The 23199-nt window shown below is 41.0% G+C and overlaps 1 protein-coding gene across 3 annotated transcripts in view; it reads right to left on the reverse strand.

Annotated features, from left to right (window-relative positions):
- Nucleotides 1-23199, reverse strand: part of NVL (nuclear VCP like) — a 65789-nt gene that overhangs the window by 11075 nt on the left and 31515 nt on the right. For all 3 annotated transcript variants that reach the window (XM_020786565.3, XM_078382988.1, XM_078382989.1), the window contains 7 exons: nt 22428-22646; nt 17873-17977; nt 15855-15917; nt 15365-15484; nt 11732-11831; nt 8090-8196; nt 2182-2258 (listed from right to left, as the gene is read on the reverse strand). In XM_020786565.3, coding sequence (XP_020642224.3) covers nt 2182-2258; nt 8090-8196; nt 11732-11831; nt 15365-15484; nt 15855-15917; nt 17873-17977; nt 22428-22646 — 791 coding nt within the window. The remainder of the gene's footprint in view (nt 1-2181; nt 2259-8089; nt 8197-11731; nt 11832-15364; nt 15485-15854; nt 15918-17872; nt 17978-22427; nt 22647-23199) is intronic.

Consider the following 23199-nt stretch of genomic DNA (forward strand, 5'->3'; position numbering starts at 1 on the left):
GGAGACGTGCAAAAATGCTCTCATACTGCTGCTGCACCATTACAACTGTATGATCAGTTCAAACACCATGCATATTTCCCTTGCCATCAGTAAGCCTTGCATGCAGAGATGGAGAATGTTATCCCCTAGTAGGCTGTCCTGTGACAATCTTCATCACTTCAATAAGAGTAGCCCCCATTGGGGAACTTCAAGAAAATGTATAAGGTGGTGCTCTACATAGCCAAGTTGCCATAGGATCATGGCTGTTGCCATTGTCTTCACTGCCGCAATTGGCTGATGTGTGCAAAAGGTCATCAAATCCAAATACGAACTAAATGAGACCTCCCAAAACTAAACTTGTGCACATACCAGGGTGCTTAAAAGTGACTATGGACTAGAATTCCCACAGTTCCTCTAGAATCATGGTTAGTAGATATGCTGACCAGGAGCTTTAGGGAAGTACAGTATTAAAACAGATTTTCCAAGCCCATGGGGATGATGAGAAAAATGCATTCATAGATGGGCTGTAAAAAGTCATCCTAAGAATCTACATACATTCATGTGATTCAGTACGTGTTGGTTGGGTGGGTGAGTTGTAGGACAAGCAACAGCATTTTTTTTCTCTACCAGTGAGGAGTCCTTAATTCCCTCAGATTGAGAGTTAATCATTCTTAATGGCACTGGTGAAGCGAGGAGGGTCAAAACATAACTGAAGTGTTAATAGCCATAAATTTTATAACTCCTTGTGTTGTCAGAAAGACACAGACACTAACCTTGTGCCCTTAGCTACAGCCAAAAAGCTGACCTTCACCTGTCATTACCCCCTCCTAAAATGCTTGGAAGGTTGTGGAGAAATGTGGGATCCTCGTTTCTCAACTAAGTCAATATAATTCCTGTTAATAAGGAATGTTTTTAAGAGCCAATTAAAGACTTGGCTCTTTAGGCATGCCTTCCCTCCTGTCAATACTTGATTTTTACTTTTACTTAGTTTTTGTCTATTTTCCCATCTTGATCAACACTAATATGTCAATTTAATTTATTCTTTTAACTGTTTTATGAATTATTTTATTGTGACCCGCTCTGAGTAGACATCGTCTAGAAAGGCGGGATAAAAATCTAATAAATAAATAAATAGATAAATAGAATAGAATAGAATAGAATAGAATAGAATAGAATAGAATAGAATAGAACAGAATAGAATAAAAAACAGTAGCAATGTGGTTCAAGATGGGAGAAAATATTCAAGTGATGATGGGAGGGAAAGCCTGCCTAAAGAACCAAGTCTTAAGTTCGCTGTTAAGGAGCTTTTATTCTCCCTGTAACTAGCTCTAGTCAAGAATCTAACTACAGTATCCTGGACCTGCTGATGTTTCCACACACTTTCCAAAGGAAGACCCACGTTGAGCACATTACAGTAATCCAAATGGGACATAACTAAGACATATGTCACTTGAGCAAATCAGGCTTCTCAAGGTATGAGCATACCTGTTGCACAAAGCAGAAAGAAATATGGAGCATTAGTGAAACTCATGGAGATGTACAGTGGGGTCTCTACTTAAGAACGTCCCTACTTAAGAACAATTCCACTTAAGAACAGCTCCATTTGCTAAATTTTGCTTGTACTTGAGAACAAAAATCCAAGATAAGAACAGGAAAAATAAACTTTCCTGCTCTTTTTTTAACCTTAGGTCATCTTAGGTTAAAAAAAAGTTCTCCCCCTAGTGGTAGAGTACGTATTAACACACCTCTACATAACAAAAAAACAGCCAGAACAGATTAATTGGTTTTCAGTCCATTGCTTCAAAATTAGCTTCGTCAGAAGTGCTTTTAACACTGTTCCCTGACCTAAGGGGGAAAAAAAGAAAAAAATGTCCCCCTCTAGTGGTAGAAGGCGGAATAGCAGCTTCCCATTAGTTTCTATGGACGGAAAAGAGCAGATACAGATTAAATGGTTTTCAATGCATTCCTATGGGAAATGCAGATTCTACATAAGAACTTTTCCACTTGAGAACCACCTTCCAATATGGATTAAGTTCTTAAGTAGAGACCCCACTGTACTGTGAAAAGGATAGAAAAAGGAACATCTGGAGCAATGTACTTGGGTTTCTGTTTTTGAAAAAGCAAAGTCACAGAAGAAAACAAAGTAAGAACAACCAACACTTAAAGAAGATGATTGAAGATAACAAGGGGAAACCTACTCACGTGTAACAATCACAGTAAGGATCATGGGCAATTTCTTCCAAGTTCACATCTGTGTCAATTGGGGGTCGGGTTCCATCCTGTAGTCATTGAAAACAAAGAAGTTTAGTGACATGGGTTGGCATGTGCCATGATACATCAAGGACTCCAGATCTTTTTCAATTTCAACCTCATGGCTATCTATTCAGTTTCAAAGCTGTTGTTAATCTATGTACTTCCAGTGCTTTTACAGCAAAACATTTTTGTACATTTCTGAGGAATGAGGATAGCTGGCTTATGGTGTTCATTGGTCATTCATCTGAAACTCTTGATTCTTGGATCTGCTGGCCAAGATCCAATACAGTGTTACCTTGACTTGAGAACATCCCTACATAAGAACGATTCAAGTTAAGAATGGCTCAGTTCGCAAAAAGTTGCTTCGACTTTAGAACGGAGCCTTGACTTAAGGACAACAACAACAACAAAAATAAAACCCTTTCCTGTCCTTTTTTTTTTGACTTAAGTTCACCTTAGGTCAAAAGAAGAAGAAAAAAATTCACCCCCTAGTGGTAGATATGGATTAACAGGCTTTGCATTAGTTCCTATGGGAACTAATGCTTCGACGTAAGAACAGCGCCTCGACTTAAGAATGAAAACCAGCAGATACAGATTAAATGGTTTTCAATGCATTCCTATGGGAAATGGTGCTTTGACTTAAGAACGTTTCGACTTAAGAAACGCAGTCTCAATACGGATTAAGTTCTTAAGTCGAGGTACCACTGTAGTCTTTGGATTTCAGCAAATTGCACCAATGCAATTGGGATTCTCTTCCCTTCCTCATTTTACAGCTCTCTACAGTGCCCAAAAATGCTCAAGAAGAAGAATTCCCAGCATACAGTGACAGAGAGCTGTAGAAAGAAAGGTGTGTTTCTAATTCTGCCAGAATCAATGGGATCCTGCAGAGGCACACTATTACTCTCCAGCCAATGGATTCCAGTAAGTGTTCTTTGTAACCAGTTACTCTGGAATCATGTTTCTGGCTTTGTGAAATGATTTAATTTATTTCTTCACATTACCTCCTGCCCTCAAGGTGGTTACAAACAAGAAGAAACATGCTACAGGAATGATGCATGAATTACTGCCTGCCAAATGAGACAATACTCTGGGTACCTAATGAAATCAGCTGAAGTTGATGAATACTTATGTCAGAACTTTGATAGTTTCTAAGGTGCTGCTAGGCTTTGTTCCTCCCTCAGCTGAGCAACATGGTCTTTAGATCCAGATGCCGTGAATGGGTATCGCCAGAATGTAGCACTACATGCACAAGTTAGAATAAGATTTGAGTAAAGCCTTAAAATGATTTTCTGCTCTCCTCTCCACTCCCTCCCTCCCACATGGCTGGAAGACTTCATTAAATTGCACTGTACAGTGGGGTCTTGACTTGAGAACTTAATCCGTATTGGAAGGCGGTTCTCAAGTCAAAAAGTTCTCAGGTCAAATCTGCATTTCCCATAGGAATGCATTGAAAACCATTTGATCCGTATCTGCTCTTTTCCGTCCATAGAAACTAATGGGAAGCTGCTATTTTGCCTTCAACCACTAGAGGGGGATATTTTGTTTCTTTTTTTCTTAGGTCAAGAAAGGTTCAGGGAAGGCAAGGAAAATACAGTCCAGGCAGTACAGTACCAGGCAGTCCGAAGACTGTCTCCCAATCCACTCTCTAAACGCTGGGAGGAGTGAGGAAGCAGACAGGCACCCTTTTCACTGGCCAACAGTTAACGGAAAGTTCAAATTTTGCACTTTCCCTGCCTCCCATGTGGTTTTTTTCAGTTCTTAACTCAAATCTAAGTATGTAAGTCAAGTCAATATTTTCCTATGAGAGTGGTTCTTAAGTCAAAATGTTCTTAACTCAAGCCGTTCTTAAGTCAAGACCCCACTGTACATGAAAGCCCATTCCATTATGTCATTAAAAAGTTGCTTGCCATTATGTCTGAACCAGAGATTATTTAATTGTGTTAACTGGCTAATCTTTGTTTAACTGAAGAAAGCATATCACATGGGAGGAATAGAGAAGAACGCAGAAGTCCAAGGTTTGGGCTATCAGCTTGTATGAGAAGTGTAAAACTATGCGTGAACTACGTCTATGTGCATATCATGTTGCTGCTTTCACATGAACATAGACAGCAGAATGTTACTGGTAGACCTGGAAGAAAGAAAAAAAGAGCTGGATGTTCAGTTGCTATAGCAGCATGAGGTGATCCTGAAACTATAAACAGTGGCAAAATTCACCACCCGCTTATGGAATATTTTCTCACTTTAGGAATACCATTATAGTAGCTTGTCAAGACCTGCAAAAAAAGGACGAAATTCAACAGACCTCTCTCTGTGTCACACATACTTGTCATCCAATGAGAATATTACATTCACCTCTGCACCACAGGGCAGATGGAGCAATCCATTTGGCAAACTGCTTGCATGAAATCAAGTAGTAACTCGTCCAAGAGAAGAGTATAAACGAAAGGGTAGGATTCTAAATTTCAAGTATAGCACATAACATGCTTCATCCCACACACAGCTGCTTCACAGCAGAGCAGTGTGACACTAACAAGAACTCTGGACAGCTCATGCGAGCAATGATTCATGCACTTCCCCACCCTGCCCCATCCCCTTCTGGTGCTCTTTTAGAACCACCAGAAGCTACAAAGCATCTCTGAAAGACTATCACTGAGAAAAGGGATGGTGAAAACAAACCAGAATTGCTACTGCTCTAATTACTATTTGCCTAATTTAATGTTTTAATTAGCAAAACAGAAATGAAGGACATAAAATCAGTCAGACCACACTATCTTGCAACATAGCTTGCACTCTGTCTCAAGTGGTGCTGCCTGTAGCTGCTACTTCAAAACGTTTGAAATGCTGCAACACATTGTATTTCAGAGGCTGCTTCCTCTTCTGCATTTTCCCACAATCCAAGATCAACTAAGAACCTGAAGCACCTGAGCGCCAAAATAATTCCACCGAGAGGAACATTCTTGGCATCTGACTCATATGTCTGAAGAAGTGGACAATGCTTCACAAAAGCTTACATTAAAATATAGCAGTTGCTCTTTGAAGTCCCACAATGCCATTTTGGGCTTTTGGTTTTCTTTTGTGTTTCTTGTTGAGATGCTTGCACAGACTAACATGGCTACATTTCTGAAAATTGCATTAATAGGACTCCCTGTTTTTGAGACCTACCAAAATTTGTGCTGGAGCATTCTCTACTAGTGCTTAAAGGAAAATGTATCTGGGCTGCTATTAGCCACAGAGATTTAGATTTTCTTTTCTCCCCATCCTTTCTTTGTTGTTATATTTTTAGAAAGCAGCCAAACTGAAACTTAATCCAGGCAGGAGGAGAACAGAATTACTTGCTCTGGATAGCGATATATTTGTGTTTGTTCATCAGGATTGCCAAGCTCTTCTTTTTCTCTCTTGAGCTGTCTAGGAGATGTGAAACACAGGAAGTAACTTCTTGTCTTTTTATGTGTTACTTCTCTCTAGTCAAGACCTGACCCTTTCCTAATCTGTTATCTTTTCAGCCTTGATGGTCTTGTAATCTTTACACTCACACTTCCTTTGGAGTTAAGATCTACTGAACACAGGGAGGCTCCCTTTTGAGCAGACATGATTATCAATATTTATTTATTTATTTATTTATTTATTTATTTATTTATTTATTTATTTATTTATTTATTTATTTATTTATTTATTTATTTATTTATTTATTTATTTGATTTATATCCCTAGCAGCACCTTAATTATACCACTCTTATCAAGTTTTGCCATGTGTGTTTAGCTGCAGAGAACTTCAGGGATTTTGTACAGTGGTGCCTCGCAAGACGAACACCTCACGGCATGAAAAACCCGGTAGACGAATGGGTGCCTCGCAAGACGAATGTTCCTATGGCCTTGCTTCACAAGACAAATGTCTTTTTTCCTGCTGAGCAAGCCCTGGGACGCTTCTGAAAGTGGCACTTTGCCGTGGGAGTGGGGTGGGGGGGGTGGCGGCGGGGGACAGGCCTGCCACCCCCCGCCCCATCCCCAGCGCCGCTTTCAGAGGTCCTCCACCAGTCTTCCCAGCACCATCGGAGGACTGGCGGGGGACCTCTGAAAGCAGCACTGGGGGCGGTGGGGGCAGGCCCGCTCCCCATGGCAAAGTGCCGCTTTCAGAGGCTTCCCCGGGGGCAGGGGAAAAGCACCATTTTTTCCAGCTCTTTTCCCCTGCCTTTTTCGGTGCTGGGCAAGCCCGGGGAAGCCTCTAGACCCAGCGCCAATCAGTTGTGAGGCGGGAGGGGGGGTTGGAGCGGAGAAGAGCACAAAATGGCTGCCGCCTCCCTGCTGGGTCCAGGCTCTCAGCTATTTGGTGCTCTTTTTCCGGCTTTTTGGGGGCTACCAAGGCACTGTGAGGAGCCGGGCTCAGTATACAGCACCTGGTAAGAGACTTTTTTTTCTGGTTTCTGACTCCCCCCCCAGGAACGCATTAATTAAATTTCAATGCATTCCTATGGGAAAACGTGCTTCGCAAGATGAAATTTTCGCTGGACGGCATTAACCGTGGAACGGATTAATTTCGTCTTGTGAGGCACCACTGTACTTTGCATTTAAATTAAAGAGACTAATCCACATTACTATCTAAAGGAAGACCCCACCCTGGGCATAAGACTTATAAGACCAGGCCCTCTCAGTTCTATATTCCTCATATATGATGAGGATAATAAGCCAGCAAGTTTTATCAGTGGCTGCTCCCAAGCTATGGAACTCTGTTTTGCAGGAGTCTTGATTCTGGCCCTTCCCTGCTGTTCTTTCTCTCAGCAGGTAAAGATGGACCTTTCTCTTCATTCTATTGGCAACTGAATGGGCCAATTAGAAGAGGCTTTTAATGAGGGATGCTGTACTTTTCTAACCTTTACGTTTTTGTGGTGGGCTTAATTTTCTAAAAAGGCATTTTAATCTGGTAGTTGTTTTAATATAACGATCTGTTTCAGTTTCAATATTACAGTTTATTCTTTAATTAGTGTCTACTTTTTACCCATTTTGTAAATTGCTCAGGGAGCAATTACTGAGAGGGATGTACTATCAATCAACCAACCAACAAACAAATATGCAAATAAACAACTCTAATGAATTCTATGAAGAGACAGATGGAGTGGCCATGGGGAGCCCCCTCAGCCCGGTTATAGCAAACATCTACATGGCGAATTTCGAAAAACTGGCCCTGGCTTCGGCACCCTTCACACCCACAGTTTGGTTCTGATATGTAGATGACACCTTTGCAATTTGGAACCAAGGTGAAGAGAAATTGAAAGCATTTCTAAATTTATTAACAGCAGCTAGACTAATAATAGCTAGACAATGGAAATCAAAATCTGAATTTCAAATGGATGAATGGTATAATGAAATATGGAATATCGCTATAAAAGATAAGCTAACTTGTAATTTAAAGGTTAAGAAAGGAGCGTTGAAAGAGAATAATTTTTATGATATATGGGGCAGATTTTTGGAATATGTGTTAACAAGAGGAAAAGGGAAAGCTCCAAATCAAGAATCAATGCAGTTCTGGAGAAGAGGACAATAATAGAAGAAGAATATAGATGGAGGAAGAAGAAGATTGTTGCAAGAGGTCCCGTCTATGGTCGTGGGGAACACAGTTAATTAGTATTTTGGTTTATGTATTTTATGTTTATGTTATAGTTAAATTTAAAAATTAAAAAACAAAACAAAAACAGAGGTATCATTATATGTTTCTTATAAATGCATAGACTGGAGCTCTGCAGGGTCATGTCTGAAACTTGGACTTAATTCTGAAGTGCAGTACAGATTTAGGAAGAATTAATATAGAACATTTAATAATAGGGTTCTTATATTACAAGCCTTGTTTTCTCACAATACTTACTTTAGTGATGGTCTTTAAAATGGCAAGGCGATCCATAGGTGGTGGCAAACCCACATAAAGCGTTTTATCCAATCTTCCTGGGCGCAAAATAGCTGGATCTATAATATCTGATGGCAACAAAATAAAATTAAGCAACTTCTGGATGCAACGGAAGAAAAAAACACCCCAAAGTAACTGATCTCTAATGAAATGGATGTCAAAGCCTACATTGCTGTTGTGCTCCAACACACAGATTCCTCTCTTATTCATTATGAAACTAGGGTATTATACACAAGAGTGTTGCAAAGATGAGCCAACTCTCTTCCTCTTGTTTGGCATGGCTGCCTAGGGTTTTGAAAATTCAGTTTTATATGTATAAAGCCCTAAATGGCTTGGGTCCAAGCTGTCTAAAAGACCATATCTCCCCACCCAGGTATTAATTTAATCAGGAGATGCCTTTCTCTTGTCCCCCCGCCCCATCCTCATAAGTATGTTTGCTGGGGACACAGGAGAAGACTTCTCTGTCACTCCTCTCAGACTTTGACACCCCCTCCCCATGGGAGGCCAACAAAGGACATATTTGCTGTTCTTCCCCAAGCAGACGAAGAGCTTTCTCTTCAGGCAGGCTTTCTTTTAAATGACTGGTTGAGCAAGGAGATTTTCTTAAAGAGATCATTTTATTCTGTATTTTACCTGAGTTCTTAATATTGCTTTTACCCATCTAATTTTTTTAAAATATTGCAATAAATATAACTGGGATGAGATGGCTGGACAGTTTCTGCAAAGCAACCAACATGAATTTGACCCAACTCCGGGAGGAAGTGGAAGACAGGAGGGCCTGGCGTGCTCTGGTCCATGGGGTCACGAAGAGTCGGACACGACCAAATGACTAAACAACAACAATTTGAGCACAAAACAAAACTAGTTTGAGATTATTTATACACTAATGGACTGGCAACTACAGGTGTGAAAAAGTATAAACAAACATAAATCCTGACGCTATCTAAGATGAGCTGATCAATTGGGCCCAGGTAGTTTACACAACTTGGTCAGAAACAAGCTGTAGAAAAGAGAAGGCAGCATGATTTAAGGGAAGAGGCAGAAGCTGTTAGAACTAGCGAGAAGAGAAAAATTACAAAGAAGGCTTCTGACTAGAATAACCATATAAGGCAGCTAGTCTTAGGAAGCAAGATGATCTAGGAGAAAGCAACTGCAACTATTTCTTGCATATGTTCTGGCAATCCCCTGACTAGAGATGGGAACGAATATAAAAAACGAATTGGTTTTTCTGACAAATATAGCCAAACTGTCATATATTCGTTGACAACTGTAAGTCACAAATTGTAAGTCATAATGAATATGGCTTGACGAAGATTTCCTCGGTTTTATTCATCGATCTGTCAATCCGTTTACTGTATTTTTCCATCTATAAAATGACATTTTTTCCTAAAATAATTAAGGGGGGGGGGAAACTGAGGGTCGTTTTATACATGGAAGGAGGCAGAGGCAAAGGAGCAGTCGCACGTGCTCGGATGCCTCTTGCTGCCGCTGCCGCCACCCACTGAGTCCTCCAGTGCGACTGCTGGGGCTCAACTCCAGGTGATGTGGAGCTGCTGCCTTGTCCCCTCCAGGGGCGGAGGCAGCAGTAGCAGTAAGAGGTGGAGGAAAAGGAGCACACGCTCTGGCACCACTTGCTGCTGCCCATTGACTGCTGCCACCCAATTGCCTCCTCAAGAGCTCACGTCACTGCCTTGTCCCCTCCGATGGTGGAGGCAGCAGCAGCAGGAGGCGGAGTCAAAGGAGCACTCAGGCACCTCTTGCTGCTGCCCATTGACTGCTGCCGCCGCATTGCTTCCTCCAGCACAGGGGACAAGGCAGCAACAACGCCGAAGTGAGCTGGAGGTGAGCCCCGGCAGTCACAATGGAGGAGGTGATTGGGCAGCAGAGGCAGCAGGAGATGGAGAAGCAGTTGCCCATTAACTGCTCCTCCACCCCCGGCAAGGGTCAAAATTAGGAGGTCGCCTTATACACAGAAAAACATGGCATATTCTTCTATATTCATTACCCTTTTTTGGGGTGTCTCTGAGCTTGCTGGTGCCAATTTGAAGCTCTGGCCAATCAGGACAGAGATCCTAGGCTGGCATATCCAGCAGCCAATACCACTGCTGAAAGCTGTTATCTACTTTTACAGAGGCTTCATATAAGCTTTTCCCCTCCAGCCTTTCCCCACTTCTGTTCATTCTCTCTGGAGTGAGAACAGTTGCTGCTGGCTTGTGCCATTCTTGTGGTTTCACTTTTGTGGCTGAAAGCAAACACTTAAGTATTTCTCTGTTTCATTTATTTAATTAATTATCAACTTTACTGGGAATTCGGGGAGGGATTTCAGGTAGCTTAGGCTTCTTCTTTGGAATGGCTTTTAAGTTTACACACACAATTCTCCTGCTTAAGGACCCTGAGAAAGCACTTGGCTTCCCTTCCCCCGCTTCTTTGCTTCAAGGGGTGGAAAATTCTTGGCAGCTGGAGCTTGCAAAAGGGATGAGGTTTCATCCCAGCTCCCATTCACCTCTGCCTCCATGGCCACCAACCTGCCATCCCTCCCTATGTGGGGGATAAATAAAATAAATAAAAGGAATAAACATGTGGAGCGAGCACACATGAAAAAGTTGCAAAAACATTTCCTGGAATCCCCACTGCCTGCTGATCAAGCCCTTCCCTTCTCTCTGCCTCCCAGAGACCAGCAAAAGCACTCTTAAAGGAGTAGAAGCAGCCAAGCTTTTTACAAACAACTTTCCAGCACACGTTCTCTCCCTCCCTCCTTCCTACCTGCTACCCTCTCCCAAAGCCTCTGCTGGTTACTCCAAGGTACAATTTGTAGCAACAGGGGTGTACATATGCATACATGAATAAAATAAACCAAGTTTCACATATGTACTATTTTTAATAACCCTCTAGAAGAACAGTGTTTAAAATTTCATTCCACCTATAAAACACACTTCCGTGGCAAAGTAGTTCATGCTTGCATCTGTGTAATGAAAACACTTTTAAACATCAATTCAGGTTGATACATTTTGAGGTTGACACATTTTAAATAATGTTTCTTTTGCCTGTGTAACCAGGGCCTAAGCTGGAACAGATGTAGGAAAAAGTGTAACTGGCAGAAAAGTAACCCATTGGAGCCCACGCTTTGCATAGGAGGATCCAGATTCAGTGTCTGGTATTTCTAGTTAGGGCAGGAAAATCTCCTTTCTTGAAGATACTGGAAAGATGCTGCTAGCCCATGTCAACAAAGTTGGGCTCTGAAGACTTAACGTGCATGGTATAAAGGAACTTCCAGTATTCTTAATATTTTGTATTGATGATAGGGAAAGTTTTTTCACCCAGAGGTTGAATTGCAACAGAGAAGCAACAAGTAGGGCCAGAGCTCACAGTGGCCTTGTATACATTCCTTTCATGTACACACATGCATACAGTTTACGCCACTTACAATGGGATGTAGCCAAGGAGTGTGCTGAGGACCAATTGTGCTGAGGAAGTGTATATGGCCACACCCACTGTTTATGGAACCCTATAGATTTTTATCACAGGCAGAGACATAACTATGTAGCAGAACCACAATTTTTGTGATGTTTCTAAGGTTTCTTCCAATTGTTTAATGGTTCTTACCTGGCCTATTAGTGGCTGCCATAATGAACACCTGACGACGAGATTCCAGACCATCCATCTCTGTTAACAACTGGTTCACTACACGAACACTGGCACCAGACTAAAAATTTAAGAGTGATATGAAGTAGGAAAGACTGACAATCGCAGATATAAAACAGAAATTCTAGACCAATTCTCACAAGATCTGATGGACCATCACAATTCTACGTCTAATGCATCTGTAGGGCACTAAGTTGGGTAAGGTTGCTCTAAGCCAGTGATACTTAACCTTGGGTTGCTCAAGCGTTTTTGAACTGCAACTCCCAAAAATCCCAGCCACCACAGCTGGTGGTGAAGGCTTCTGGGAGTTGCAGTCCAAAAACACCTGAGTAACCCAAGGTTAAGAACCACTGCTCTAAACTATCCATCCATTTCATAGTCATTGTTTTAACTTTCAGATGATCTGCTATATTTTCTTGGCTCATGTATCACTCTAGTTTCAAATGATAATTTTACCAATTACAAAAGAAAGTACTAAGGGAATGAATGAATTATTACTTAATAATTATGCAAAGTGATGCATATAAAACAAGGAGCACCTCCCTGACTTTGGGAAGGTGATCATAAATGCAAGAACTTCAGTAACATAGGAGATGTATTTTATTTATTTCATATTTTTGACATATATTTTCAGACTTGCAACTGAACTTCAAGAAAAATTAGATCAATTTTCTATCCAGATTTACAAAGTTTAAATCTTTAAGTGGAGGATTTGCCATTATATTGTTTTTTTGAAAAATATTTGAACATGGTTTCTGATGTATACAAACTCAAATCTGATTCCACTCTTCCACAGCTAATTAATTAATACCTATCTATAAGATGCAGAAGGAACTCCAAAGGATAAAATGCACTTGGTTGTTGGAATCAACACTTGCCCTCATATGCATGTAATAAGATTTATCATTCCCAGTCTACAGGTAGCATCCAGCTTGTTGTGCTGGGGAACTCTAACATCCACACAGAGGCAGCTTTGTTAGCAGTAGCCTAGGACTTCATGTCCTTCATGACAACCATGGGTTGCCATGCCCCAAATGGTATCTTGTCCCACCCATGCCACAAAGTATGCTGTACACTTGGTTTTTTGATAAAGGGGCAGATATTGATGATCTGGGGATGAAAGTACTCTCTACAGTTCTATTATCATGGGCAGATCATTATCTGATGGGGATCAGACTCACAGGAACTCAGAGCCTCTGCATGGGTAGGGGACCAATTAAGACGGTCTGTTCCAGGAGGAGGACGGATCCAAATGGTTTCCTAATAGCTCTTGGGGAATTTCCTGTCATTTCAGGAGGTGATTTTGTTGAAGCCCTGGTTGACCTCTAGAATGGGGAAACAGCCTTTGACATTATCGCTCCTAAGTGTCTCCTTCCATAAAACAGAGGCATATTGGCACCCTAGTTTACTAGAGAGCTGGTTGTGATGAAACAAGTGGGACAGAGACTAGAACGACAATGGCAGAAAAGTCAAGAGTGAATCCAACCGAACATGGGCTAGGGTCCACTGGAAGGCCTATAAAACAGCAGTGGTGGTGGTGAAGCAGTCATTCTTCTCTAACACCACTTGATCTGCACAAGAGTCTAGCAGAGCTCTTTCAAGTGGTCATGGGTCTATTACATACTGACCCACAGAAAGAGAATGCAGACCACACTATAGCCTGCTGTGAAGAATTTGCATTACACTTTGCAGGCTAAAAATAGCCTCAGATCTACTCTGTCTTAGATGCCATCATTGATGCAGGTCCCATGAAAGTAACTATGGTCTCTGCTTGTCCTGTGTTAATGGACAAGTTTCAGTTTTTGCAGCTGAATGATGTGCATAGAATCCTTGGATAAGTATCCCTGTTGGTTCTGCTGGACCTCTCAATGGCTTTTGATACAATCAGTCATGGTTTCCTTCTGAGCCGTCTTTCGGGGATGGGATTTGGAGGCACTGTTTTATGGTGGCTCCAGTCCTTCTTGGCAGGAAAAACTCAGAAGGCAGTGCAGGGGGACTCCTGTTTCACAACCTGGCCATTGGCCTGTGGGATGTCTCATGTTTCTGTTTAGTCCCTTAGGCTATTTAAAATCTACAAACTACTGGCAGAGGTTGTCCAGAGTTTTTGATGTCTCCAATATGCAGATGAAACTCAACTCTGTCTCTCCTTCCTTGCCATCTAAATCCAAGGAAGATCCTTCACTTCTAGATCAGTGCCTGATATCAGTAATGGATGAAGGTGAATAACCTGAACTTAATCCAGACAAGACAGAGGTGGTCCTGGTCAGTCAAAACACAAATGAGAGAACAGGGATCCAGCCTGTTGTGGATGGGGTTATGCTCCCTTTGAAAATACAGGTGCACAGCTTGGGTATGCTCCTGGATTTGCCTTTGAGCCTAGAGGCCAAGGTTTCGGCAAAGGCCAGGAGTGCATTTACACAGTTAAAACTAGTACACCAGTTGTGCCCCTTCCTGGAGATGTCTGATATGGCCATAGTATAGCACATGCTTTAGATACATCTCAGTTGGATTGGGGCTCCCTTGCACTCAGAGAGTTGGAATAAAACCTCCCCCACCCCATGGGTTCTCCTTATAAAGGGAATCCCATTCCCCTGTGGGCTGCAGTTCCTGCTGTGGGGATTCCTTGGCTCACAACGCCCCGGATAGCTCTTTCTAGATGTCCTCCCAGGCTTCTTTGTTGAGACTTTATCTTTTCCCCTGGGTGCCTCTGTTTCCTGCTTCCTGGATGCTTTGGTTTGGCAGTCCCTCAGAAAGACTGACTATTGCAAAATTTGTTTCTTTCCTGAAATGATGGCTGAAAATTCACATTCTGACAGCCCCTTACTTGTGCCACATCAAATATTATTTTAACACTTGACTCAGGCAGGCGGCAACATTGACTCACTTCCTTATTGATTCGCTGAGGGCCTTCAAAAACAGTCTGAAGACATGGCTGCACAGGCAGGCCTTCCCTACATCCATCACCTAGCCTCTCTCTCTTTTTTGCCATCTTGGATTCTGTTGTTAATTTGCGTCTTATTCTCATTGCATATATATTTTCATAGTTTATTTTTTATATTTTGCGTAAAACACCCAGAGTAGGCATGTTCTAGATGGGTGGTATATAAGTTTAATAAAATTAATATAATAAATAATTCTATATCTCAGCCACAGCTTAGAAATTTTAATGTTATATTTGCTACCTTTTTTAGGTTGAGGAAGGATCTTAAACTCTTCAAAAGTAACATTAGTGAGCATTTTACTTGTTTATAGAAGAATGGTTCTTACCCTGGGATGCCTGAAGATGCCTATAATGCCCATAAGTCTTAATATAATATATTCTTGTTGTCTTAAATAAGGTGTCTGAGCATTACAGTTCAAAGGGCCAAGGCTGGGCTACCCAGTATAAATCTGGCTTTGAAAGAGATCTGTAGGTGTTTTTTCCCATGAGGAGGGGGAGTGTGGAGTGACATGTCAAGGTTAAAAAGTAATGGCAACATGTTAGCTGTCCAACTTCCAATATCCAAATTGTCTAATATCTATAATGTCTCATTAATTCTCACAGCTTAACTGTGACCTCATCTCAGTGACTGGTGGAAGTGTTTTTAGGCTCACCTCACGATCTGATCTCCGAGGACACAAAGCATCAATTTCATCAAAGAATATGACACAAGGTGCTGAATTCCTTGCACGCTGGAACACCTGACGAACTGCACGCTCACTTTCCCCCACATACTGAAATAGGGAACAAAAAATAATGTATAACTTTTATTTTCACATATAAGCCACATAAAGTCATATCACTTGAAGAAGCTTGGCAAAAGAGCAAATTCGGTGATTACGTCACCTTTGAAATTCTATCTGTAGTTATCTAAACAGCAAGTTTTTGAATCTTGCTGCCTCTAACCTCAGGTAGAAAGTCGTCCCTTTAAATTTGCTTTTGTTTTCTGAACCCTCCCAATCTTATTTTGTCCACACGTATGCTACCTCTAATAAACATGATATACGTATATTAGTTTCCTCTATCATTTTTCTTATCTAAATTATGTACTTTGACTACATCTACATCTCCTCAAAATTAATTAATAGGTAAAACAGGGCATACCATATTCAGAAGTTCAGGGCCTTTCACTGAAATGAAGTTCAGCCCAGACTCATTTGCCACAGCCTACCAAAACAGAAACACAAAACCAAAAACAGGTAACATAATGTTAATTATTTTTAATTAATACATCTATATTTCCATCCCAGAAAACCCGCAAAGTAACAGAATACTTCTAAAACAGACACAGTTCACCTATGGAAACTCAAAGGAGTAAACCACTGCTAGCTGGCACTGATTCTCTATGATTTTTCACAGGAGTCTCTCCTAACCTAACCTGTCAAGGACTGATTGCTTTGAATATCTCCTCAATAAAAATATAATTACCAGGCATCAAATATCAACACTGCCTCTCCCTCTGGCATCTAAACTTAGGGTGGGGTGCAGAATGCAACACTCAGCTAGTACAAGAAACATCACAAAGGCAGCCACATTATGGGGAAGCATACACTATTTTACTTACTGTACTTGCTTGCTGTGCCTCAACTGATAGACTATGAGCAAAGACAATCTTAAATTGGCACTGGGAATTAGGGTTGGTGTACTTTAGAAGGCGTGTTTTGAAGAAGTTCAAAAATTGCTCTTGGGCAGGCAGCTTCAGTGACGTTTTCGAGTTTTTCTAAAGCACCTCCAAAAGCAACTGGGTGTGATTTAAAACAAGCATTCCAGCAAATCAAGAAAACGCCACTACATGTTACTGAAGTCAGTTGTGGTAGGTGCTATCCCAAGCAAGCATTTCAGAGGAAGCAGAAAAAAACTCAATTCAAAACAAGCAAATATTATCTTTAAATGAGTTGTTACAGTTTTCTCTTGAATGCTGTTGACTACGAACCACAATGTATTGAAACCAAGTTAAATGCTTATTTTAAATATTGCTTCCCCACAGTTGGGGCTGGGTACTAAACTGGTCTCTAGATCCACTGACGTTCCTCATCTTGTTGACATCCTGCTCTTGAAATAAAATGTACTCTCTGTATGAGTGAATCTATATTACTTGACTATAGCAATTTTATACCACTTTAACACTCTTGGCACCATCCTACAGAATCCCGCCATCTGCAGTTTCTTAAGGCACTTGAAATTCTCTGCTACAGAACTCTAGCTGTAGTTCACGGTAGTTATCATCTAGTATAGACAACATTCCAAGGCTCATGTTCTGTGGGGCCTAGCAAGGCTTTACAAAGGGACAAACTGAATCAAGGCAATGTGTTCCTGTTCCATTTATTTAACTAAAGAAGGTGAGGCAGGCCTTGCAGGACAATCTTTTAAGCTTAGCATTTGGCTTCCCACAGTAACCAGCCAGGTTATATCAATTAAGGCCAAAAGAAAGACATGAGGACATATGTACAGAGAAAGGACAAATCTCTCCAAACTTGGACATTTTAGATAACAGTCATGATCAAAAGCCACAAAGAAGTCTGCCTGCTCCCCTGCCCCCCCCCCCAGTTATCTGTCTAGCCTCCTTTTAAAGCCACCCAAGTTATTTATTATTTTATTAATTTATTTTATTTATATCCCCCCTATCTGGTCAGGTCAGGACCACTCTAGGCGGCTAACAACATAGAGTAATACAATAAATACATATAAAAACAATTTTTACATACTAAAACATTAACCAAGATAGAGGAAATAAGAGGGGGAAGAGAAGACGTCAGGAATTATCTGATGGGAAGGCCTGCAGAAACATCCACGTTTTTAATTTAATAGCTGACATCTTGTAGCAGGAAATTCCATGCATAACCATTTTATTCTGGTGTGTAAACATATAAGGCTAGCCACCAGTCAAACTCCCTCAGGAGTTCATTCCTTAGTTGGGGAGCAATCACAGAGGAAATCTCCATAATGTACTTTTTGAACTGCAGGACCTCAAAGGGGAGACTCATATTCTCCTAATGCATTGGTCAAGTTGACTTGGGAGGAGGTGCCTTTTAGGATATTTGGATTCAGTCATCTTTAAGGCTTGGAAGACATGCATACACACTAAGATTTGGGATCAGAAACAAGCAGGCATTGAAACTTACTTTAGCAAGCAGAGTTTTCCCACAACCAGGAGGGCCAGCAAGCAGAACACCAGCGGGAGTCGTGAGGCCAAGGGCTTGAAATTGTTCAGGATTCCGCACAGGCGCCTACAAACAAAGAAACTGCCATTCATGAGAGGAACAAGAAAGACAATTGCCTCTACGCAATTATCTGCACCTGTTACTGACAATGCATTCAGAAACTGGCACTACAAGATTCCCAGAATAACAATAAGACAAACAAAATTAAACCTGATTAGGTTGGCAAATAGAACTCCAAGATATCTTGCTTAGCACCATTCAGTTATCTCAAGAAAAAGGAGATGGAGCGGCCCAACTTATCACTTGGCTTTGAGAGGAAAGCCATCACTCGGTCAATAAAAATAACAAAAAACAAAGCAACTATGACCAGTGTCTGAAGAAAGGGATTGTAGCCACAAAATCTCAAAATGAAATGTACTTATTAGATATCACAATATTTTTCACTTTTTTGTTCCCAAAACAGATAAACACGGCTACCTCCCAGAAAACAGTCTCTAAATACTGTGAAGCTGGATGAATGAGGTGAAAGCTTCAGCTAAGGGCTTGGAGGCCCAGGCTGCAAGCTCCAAGGTAACAATGTGAAGGAACCACTGTAATTGTCAGTCTATTTATGTATGTATTCCGGGAGAACTCAACAGTTGGGTGCCTGGCTGCAGAGTCAAAAGTTGGGAGTTTGATGCTTCACTGTGCTTCCTTGAAGAAAAGCCAGTCCATGTAGTCTTGGGCAAGCTGCACAGTTCCTAAAGACCCCAGATGAAAAAAAAATGCTAGATCACTTTTGCATACTCTGCACTTAAGAAACTGTGGAATCACAGAATAATGAAGTTGGAAGGGGACTATAAGGCCATCAAGTCCAATGCCCTGCTGCTCAATGCAGGAATACAAATCAAAGCAGATCTGACAGCTGGTTGTCCAATTTTCTCTTGAATGCCTCCAACACTGGAGTGCTTGCCACCTCCCAAGATAATTGGTTCCATTGTCATACTGCTCTAACAATTAAGAAGTTTTTCCTGATATTCAGCCTAAATCTGACTTCCTGTTGCTTGAGCCCATTATTACGTGTCCTCCATGCTAGGATGATTAAGAAAGGTCACCATAAGTCCGAATCAACTTGATGGCAGAAAATTATTATTTTTAATTAATTAATTATATACCAAACAAAAGCATCTCCACAGAATCACAGAACTTGAGCTGGATCTCAAGGATCTCAAGGGTAATCTAGACCAATCCTTGATGAGGCATGAAATCCACAGCTAAAGCATTCCTGATGGCTAACCATTTCCCCTCTATTTAAAACACTCAAAAAGCATACCCAGGATTTTCAAATGTTTAGCAGAAATCCCCTGTCTGTAATTTTTATGCACTTCTCTGGGTCCCATGCTCTGGAGCCACAGAAAGCAAGTTTGCTCTGTCTGCTATATTAATAACACTTCAAATATGTGAAGATGGCTATCACCTCTCACTCTTCTCCAGACTAGAGCATGTTGGGCCTTTCAGTTAAAAACACTTAACACAGCAGGTTACATAAGATAATAGACACTTCCTACTTTACTGTCTGAAGTTAAGACTCAAAAGAGAAAAGGGAAAAGGAAGGAAGAGAAACATAAACAAACACTGGAAGAAAGTCTTAAAGTTGTATTGAGGCTGTTATTGTGGCTAGTTTTAATGCAAAAAGTCCAGGAGAGCCTCTGCTTCTCATCTTTCCTTCTGCTGTAGCCTTACCTTTAGGGTTATCTACTAAAAACTAAATCTCTTTTTTCCCTCCAGGGCACAGCATCCTATATAAATATTTCCCAGACACTCTACACAAGATGTAAACAGTCAAAATTGGCACACACAAACAAATGGATAGGAATCCTGGAGATAAAATGTCTATAAATCACAATAATTCTAAAAAGAAGCTGTCAGTCTGGATGCTTGGTTTGTGAGAAACCTCCAAGCAGTTGCTGGTTCTCTGACACAGTGTGACATTCCTAAGATTGGCTCCCAATTTGCAAACTGTGGGATGTAGTGTTAAATCAGCACCAGGCCTTCACATTGAAATCAGTGGTCCAACCAGAAAATCAAGAAACCTTTTTTTATTACATATATATTACTACCCCATTGTTGGTTTTCATCCAAACTTCCTATTAAACCTATCTAAATCCAGTAATTTTTTTTTTTTTGGACTTATATACCGCCCCATAGTGCTACAAGCACTCTCCGGGCGGTTTACAATTTCATTATACAGGCTGCACATTCCCCCCCCCCCCCCAGCAAGCTGGGTACTCATTTTACCGACCTCGGAAGGATGGAAGGCTGAGTCAACCTTGAGCCGGCTACCTGGGATTTGAACCCCAGGTCGTGAGCACAGTTTTAGCTGCAGTACAGCGTTTTAACCACTGCGCCACGAGGCTCTTCCTGTACTGCTGGTTTTTCCCTTCTGAACATTTCAAATGACTATACAATAGGTCTGCACAGAGAAGGAGCTAAAGCCAATGGATTTGATGACAACATTCCAGTTACTCAAACTTAAATTGTTACCTAAAAGGACCCCCAGGATCCATAAAATGTGTTCAGGAGAAAGACAGTTTGGAAGGAGATAGGAAGGGAAAGAAAAAGGATCCTACCCACTAACCAATGGAGGAAGAACTCTTGTAATTTTTGTTTTTCAGGGGAAAGAATGAAGACAATCATAAAATGCTATGCAGAAGAAAAAAAAGCAAATGTGCTCTAGATGCATTCCTGAAGTTTCCACAGTGGTGGCTAAAAAGAACAGAGAGGGCTGGACAGTTGTGCCCCAATACATGCACACTGGGAGGGGAGGAGTCTAACCATCCTGTACTCTAAGCTCTGGAATGTTCTGAGGCTCCCGTGCATGTGCACTACAGAACCCATATGTGTTATTCACAGAGACCACAAATATCCAGCATTGATATTCTTAATTCTAAAATCCATATTAGGGCAGTACTTTTATGAGGACAATTCCAGTGTCACAAAATACTACCAAACCCTTCCTAAGATTAGGCAATAAACAGAAACAAATAAAGGGAAAGAGGAGTGGCTGATGCTGAAAACATAGCAGTTGCATTTGGTTCCTGTTTTAGAATGGAATGTGATGGGAAGACTGAGAAAAAAAACTGATTAGTTTTATTGGGTGCTGTAGTTATTTCAGGCTACACAAAAGTCTAGTGGAATAAACAAAGGCTTATCCCTTTTGCTTGAACACACACATTCCAGCAGTTAAATTCCATCTTAGAAGAATCACAGAACTACTTTTCATGTCAAGAAATCAGAAGATATGTATTCGCGAAGGATTTCACGGCCGGGATCTAATGGTTGTTGTGGCTTTTTCAGGCTCTTTGGCCGTGTTCTGAAGGTTGTTCTTCCTAACGTTTCGGCAGTCTCTGTGGCTGGCATCTTCAGAGGACAGCACTCTGTGCTCTGGTGTAGTTGGCACTCCCAAGCCAACTACATCAGAGCACAGAGTGCTGTCCTCTGAAGATGCCGGCCAGAGAGACTGGCGAAATGTTAGGAAGAACAACCTTCAGAACACGGCCAAAGAGCCTGAAAAACCCACAACTACCATTAAATCAGAAGATAGTTGCAGATCATGGACTATGCAAATAAAGTGACACAAAAACTGAATAGCTTCACTTAGTAAGGTATCCTTAGAAAATCAAGACTCAGTACATCTGATGAAGAGGACTGGGGGAACTGGAATACTTGCATTCCATTTCATGATCTCCGAGTTAGCTAAATAAAAACACTGCCCATTACAGATTATGAAATTTCTCTTCTGACCAATGTTCAAGTTCCTCTCAAGTTTGACCTGGAAGACCTTTTAGATTACTTACTCAGTAATAATCATCTACTATTATTTATTCATATTATTAAGCCTAGTTTTAAAAGTGAAAACAGTACAAATGTCTATTTTGCTTCAAATGTCATGGATATAACCAAGGTAAAAAGTTTCTTTCTTCCTATACACCTAAGCAAAAGGCGTTGGCTTCAGAAAGGTTGGGGAAAAAACCTCTGGAAGATATTTTAACTTTGACTGTAATACAGTGGTGCCCCACAAGACGATGTTAATTCGTTCAGCAAAAATCGCTGTCTTGTGAAAACACTGTCTTGCGAAATGCAGTTTCCCATTGGAATGCATTGAAATCCGTTTAATGCGTTCCAATGGGGAAAAATCATTGTCGTTTTGCAAAAATCGCCCATAGAGAAACTGTTTTGCAAAGCACGGATTAGCTGTAAAAATCGCTGTCTTGCGAAAATCGGTCCCAAAAACACCCATTTTGCAAGTTGTGGACTCAGCTGTCAAAATCGTCGTCTTGCAAAAATCGGTCCCGAAAAAACCCTGTCTTGCCAAGCACGGTCTGAAACATCGTCCAGCGAAAATTGCCCATAGGAAACACCGTTTTGCGAAGCCTATAGCGATCACAAGTCATCGTTTAGCAAATTAACCCTTTTGCGAGATAATCGTCTAGCAGGGCACCACTGTAGAAGGATTTGTAATCATATTCAGTCATACCAGGATTGCCATGGTGAGCTCCTCCCGAATATCTTCTAGGGCACCAATATCTGCCCATGTTACATCAGGGATTGTGACAAAGCCTTCCCTCTTGGCAGAGGGTTGAACTGAAGAAAGTGCAACAATGAAATCATTCAACTCAATGGATAGCTTTTCCAGTTGACTGTCTCCCAAAGGGTGTGGTTCCTTCAATAGCTGGAGCAATCTTTGCAATTCATCCTAAGAAAGGAAAATCACAGATAGGAAGAAAACAATACCATAAATGGGTCAAACTAGGTAGATGGGATGCCACTCAGAAAAGTTCATCACTGGTTCCTCAAAACACTGGAATGTTTTGAGCAGGGTTGCCACATCTCTGTACAGCAAAGAAATTTCACATGCTTACTTCTTATTTGCATGTACAAAGCCCTTCAAAGCCAGCATTATTTTCTTACATTAGAATATTCTTACGTATATTTGTATCAATGATTTCATTTTTTGAGGCCTTGTAATTTATGAATAAGTATTTCAAGCTAGTAGGAAGCATTTTGCTTTTCACTAAGACCCCCAAATCTCACCTAGAGCTAGGCACAGAAGACCCATGGAACGTAGAATTACAGAATCCTGAGACTATGAATCTGTTTTGAGAAACAAACTTGCCTTCCAAATGAACATCGGTTCAATAAAAGCAATAAACACAAAAAAGTAACAATAAGTAACATTAAAAACAATTAAAGAAGTAACAAGGTTACAAACCAATTCAAAAGTATACAGACCTCTAAACAGCAGGAAA

Source organism: Pogona vitticeps, chromosome 1 (assembly GCF_051106095.1).
Source record: "Pogona vitticeps strain Pit_001003342236 chromosome 1, PviZW2.1, whole genome shotgun sequence".
NCBI classification, from domain to species: domain Eukaryota; kingdom Metazoa; phylum Chordata; class Lepidosauria; order Squamata; family Agamidae; genus Pogona; species Pogona vitticeps.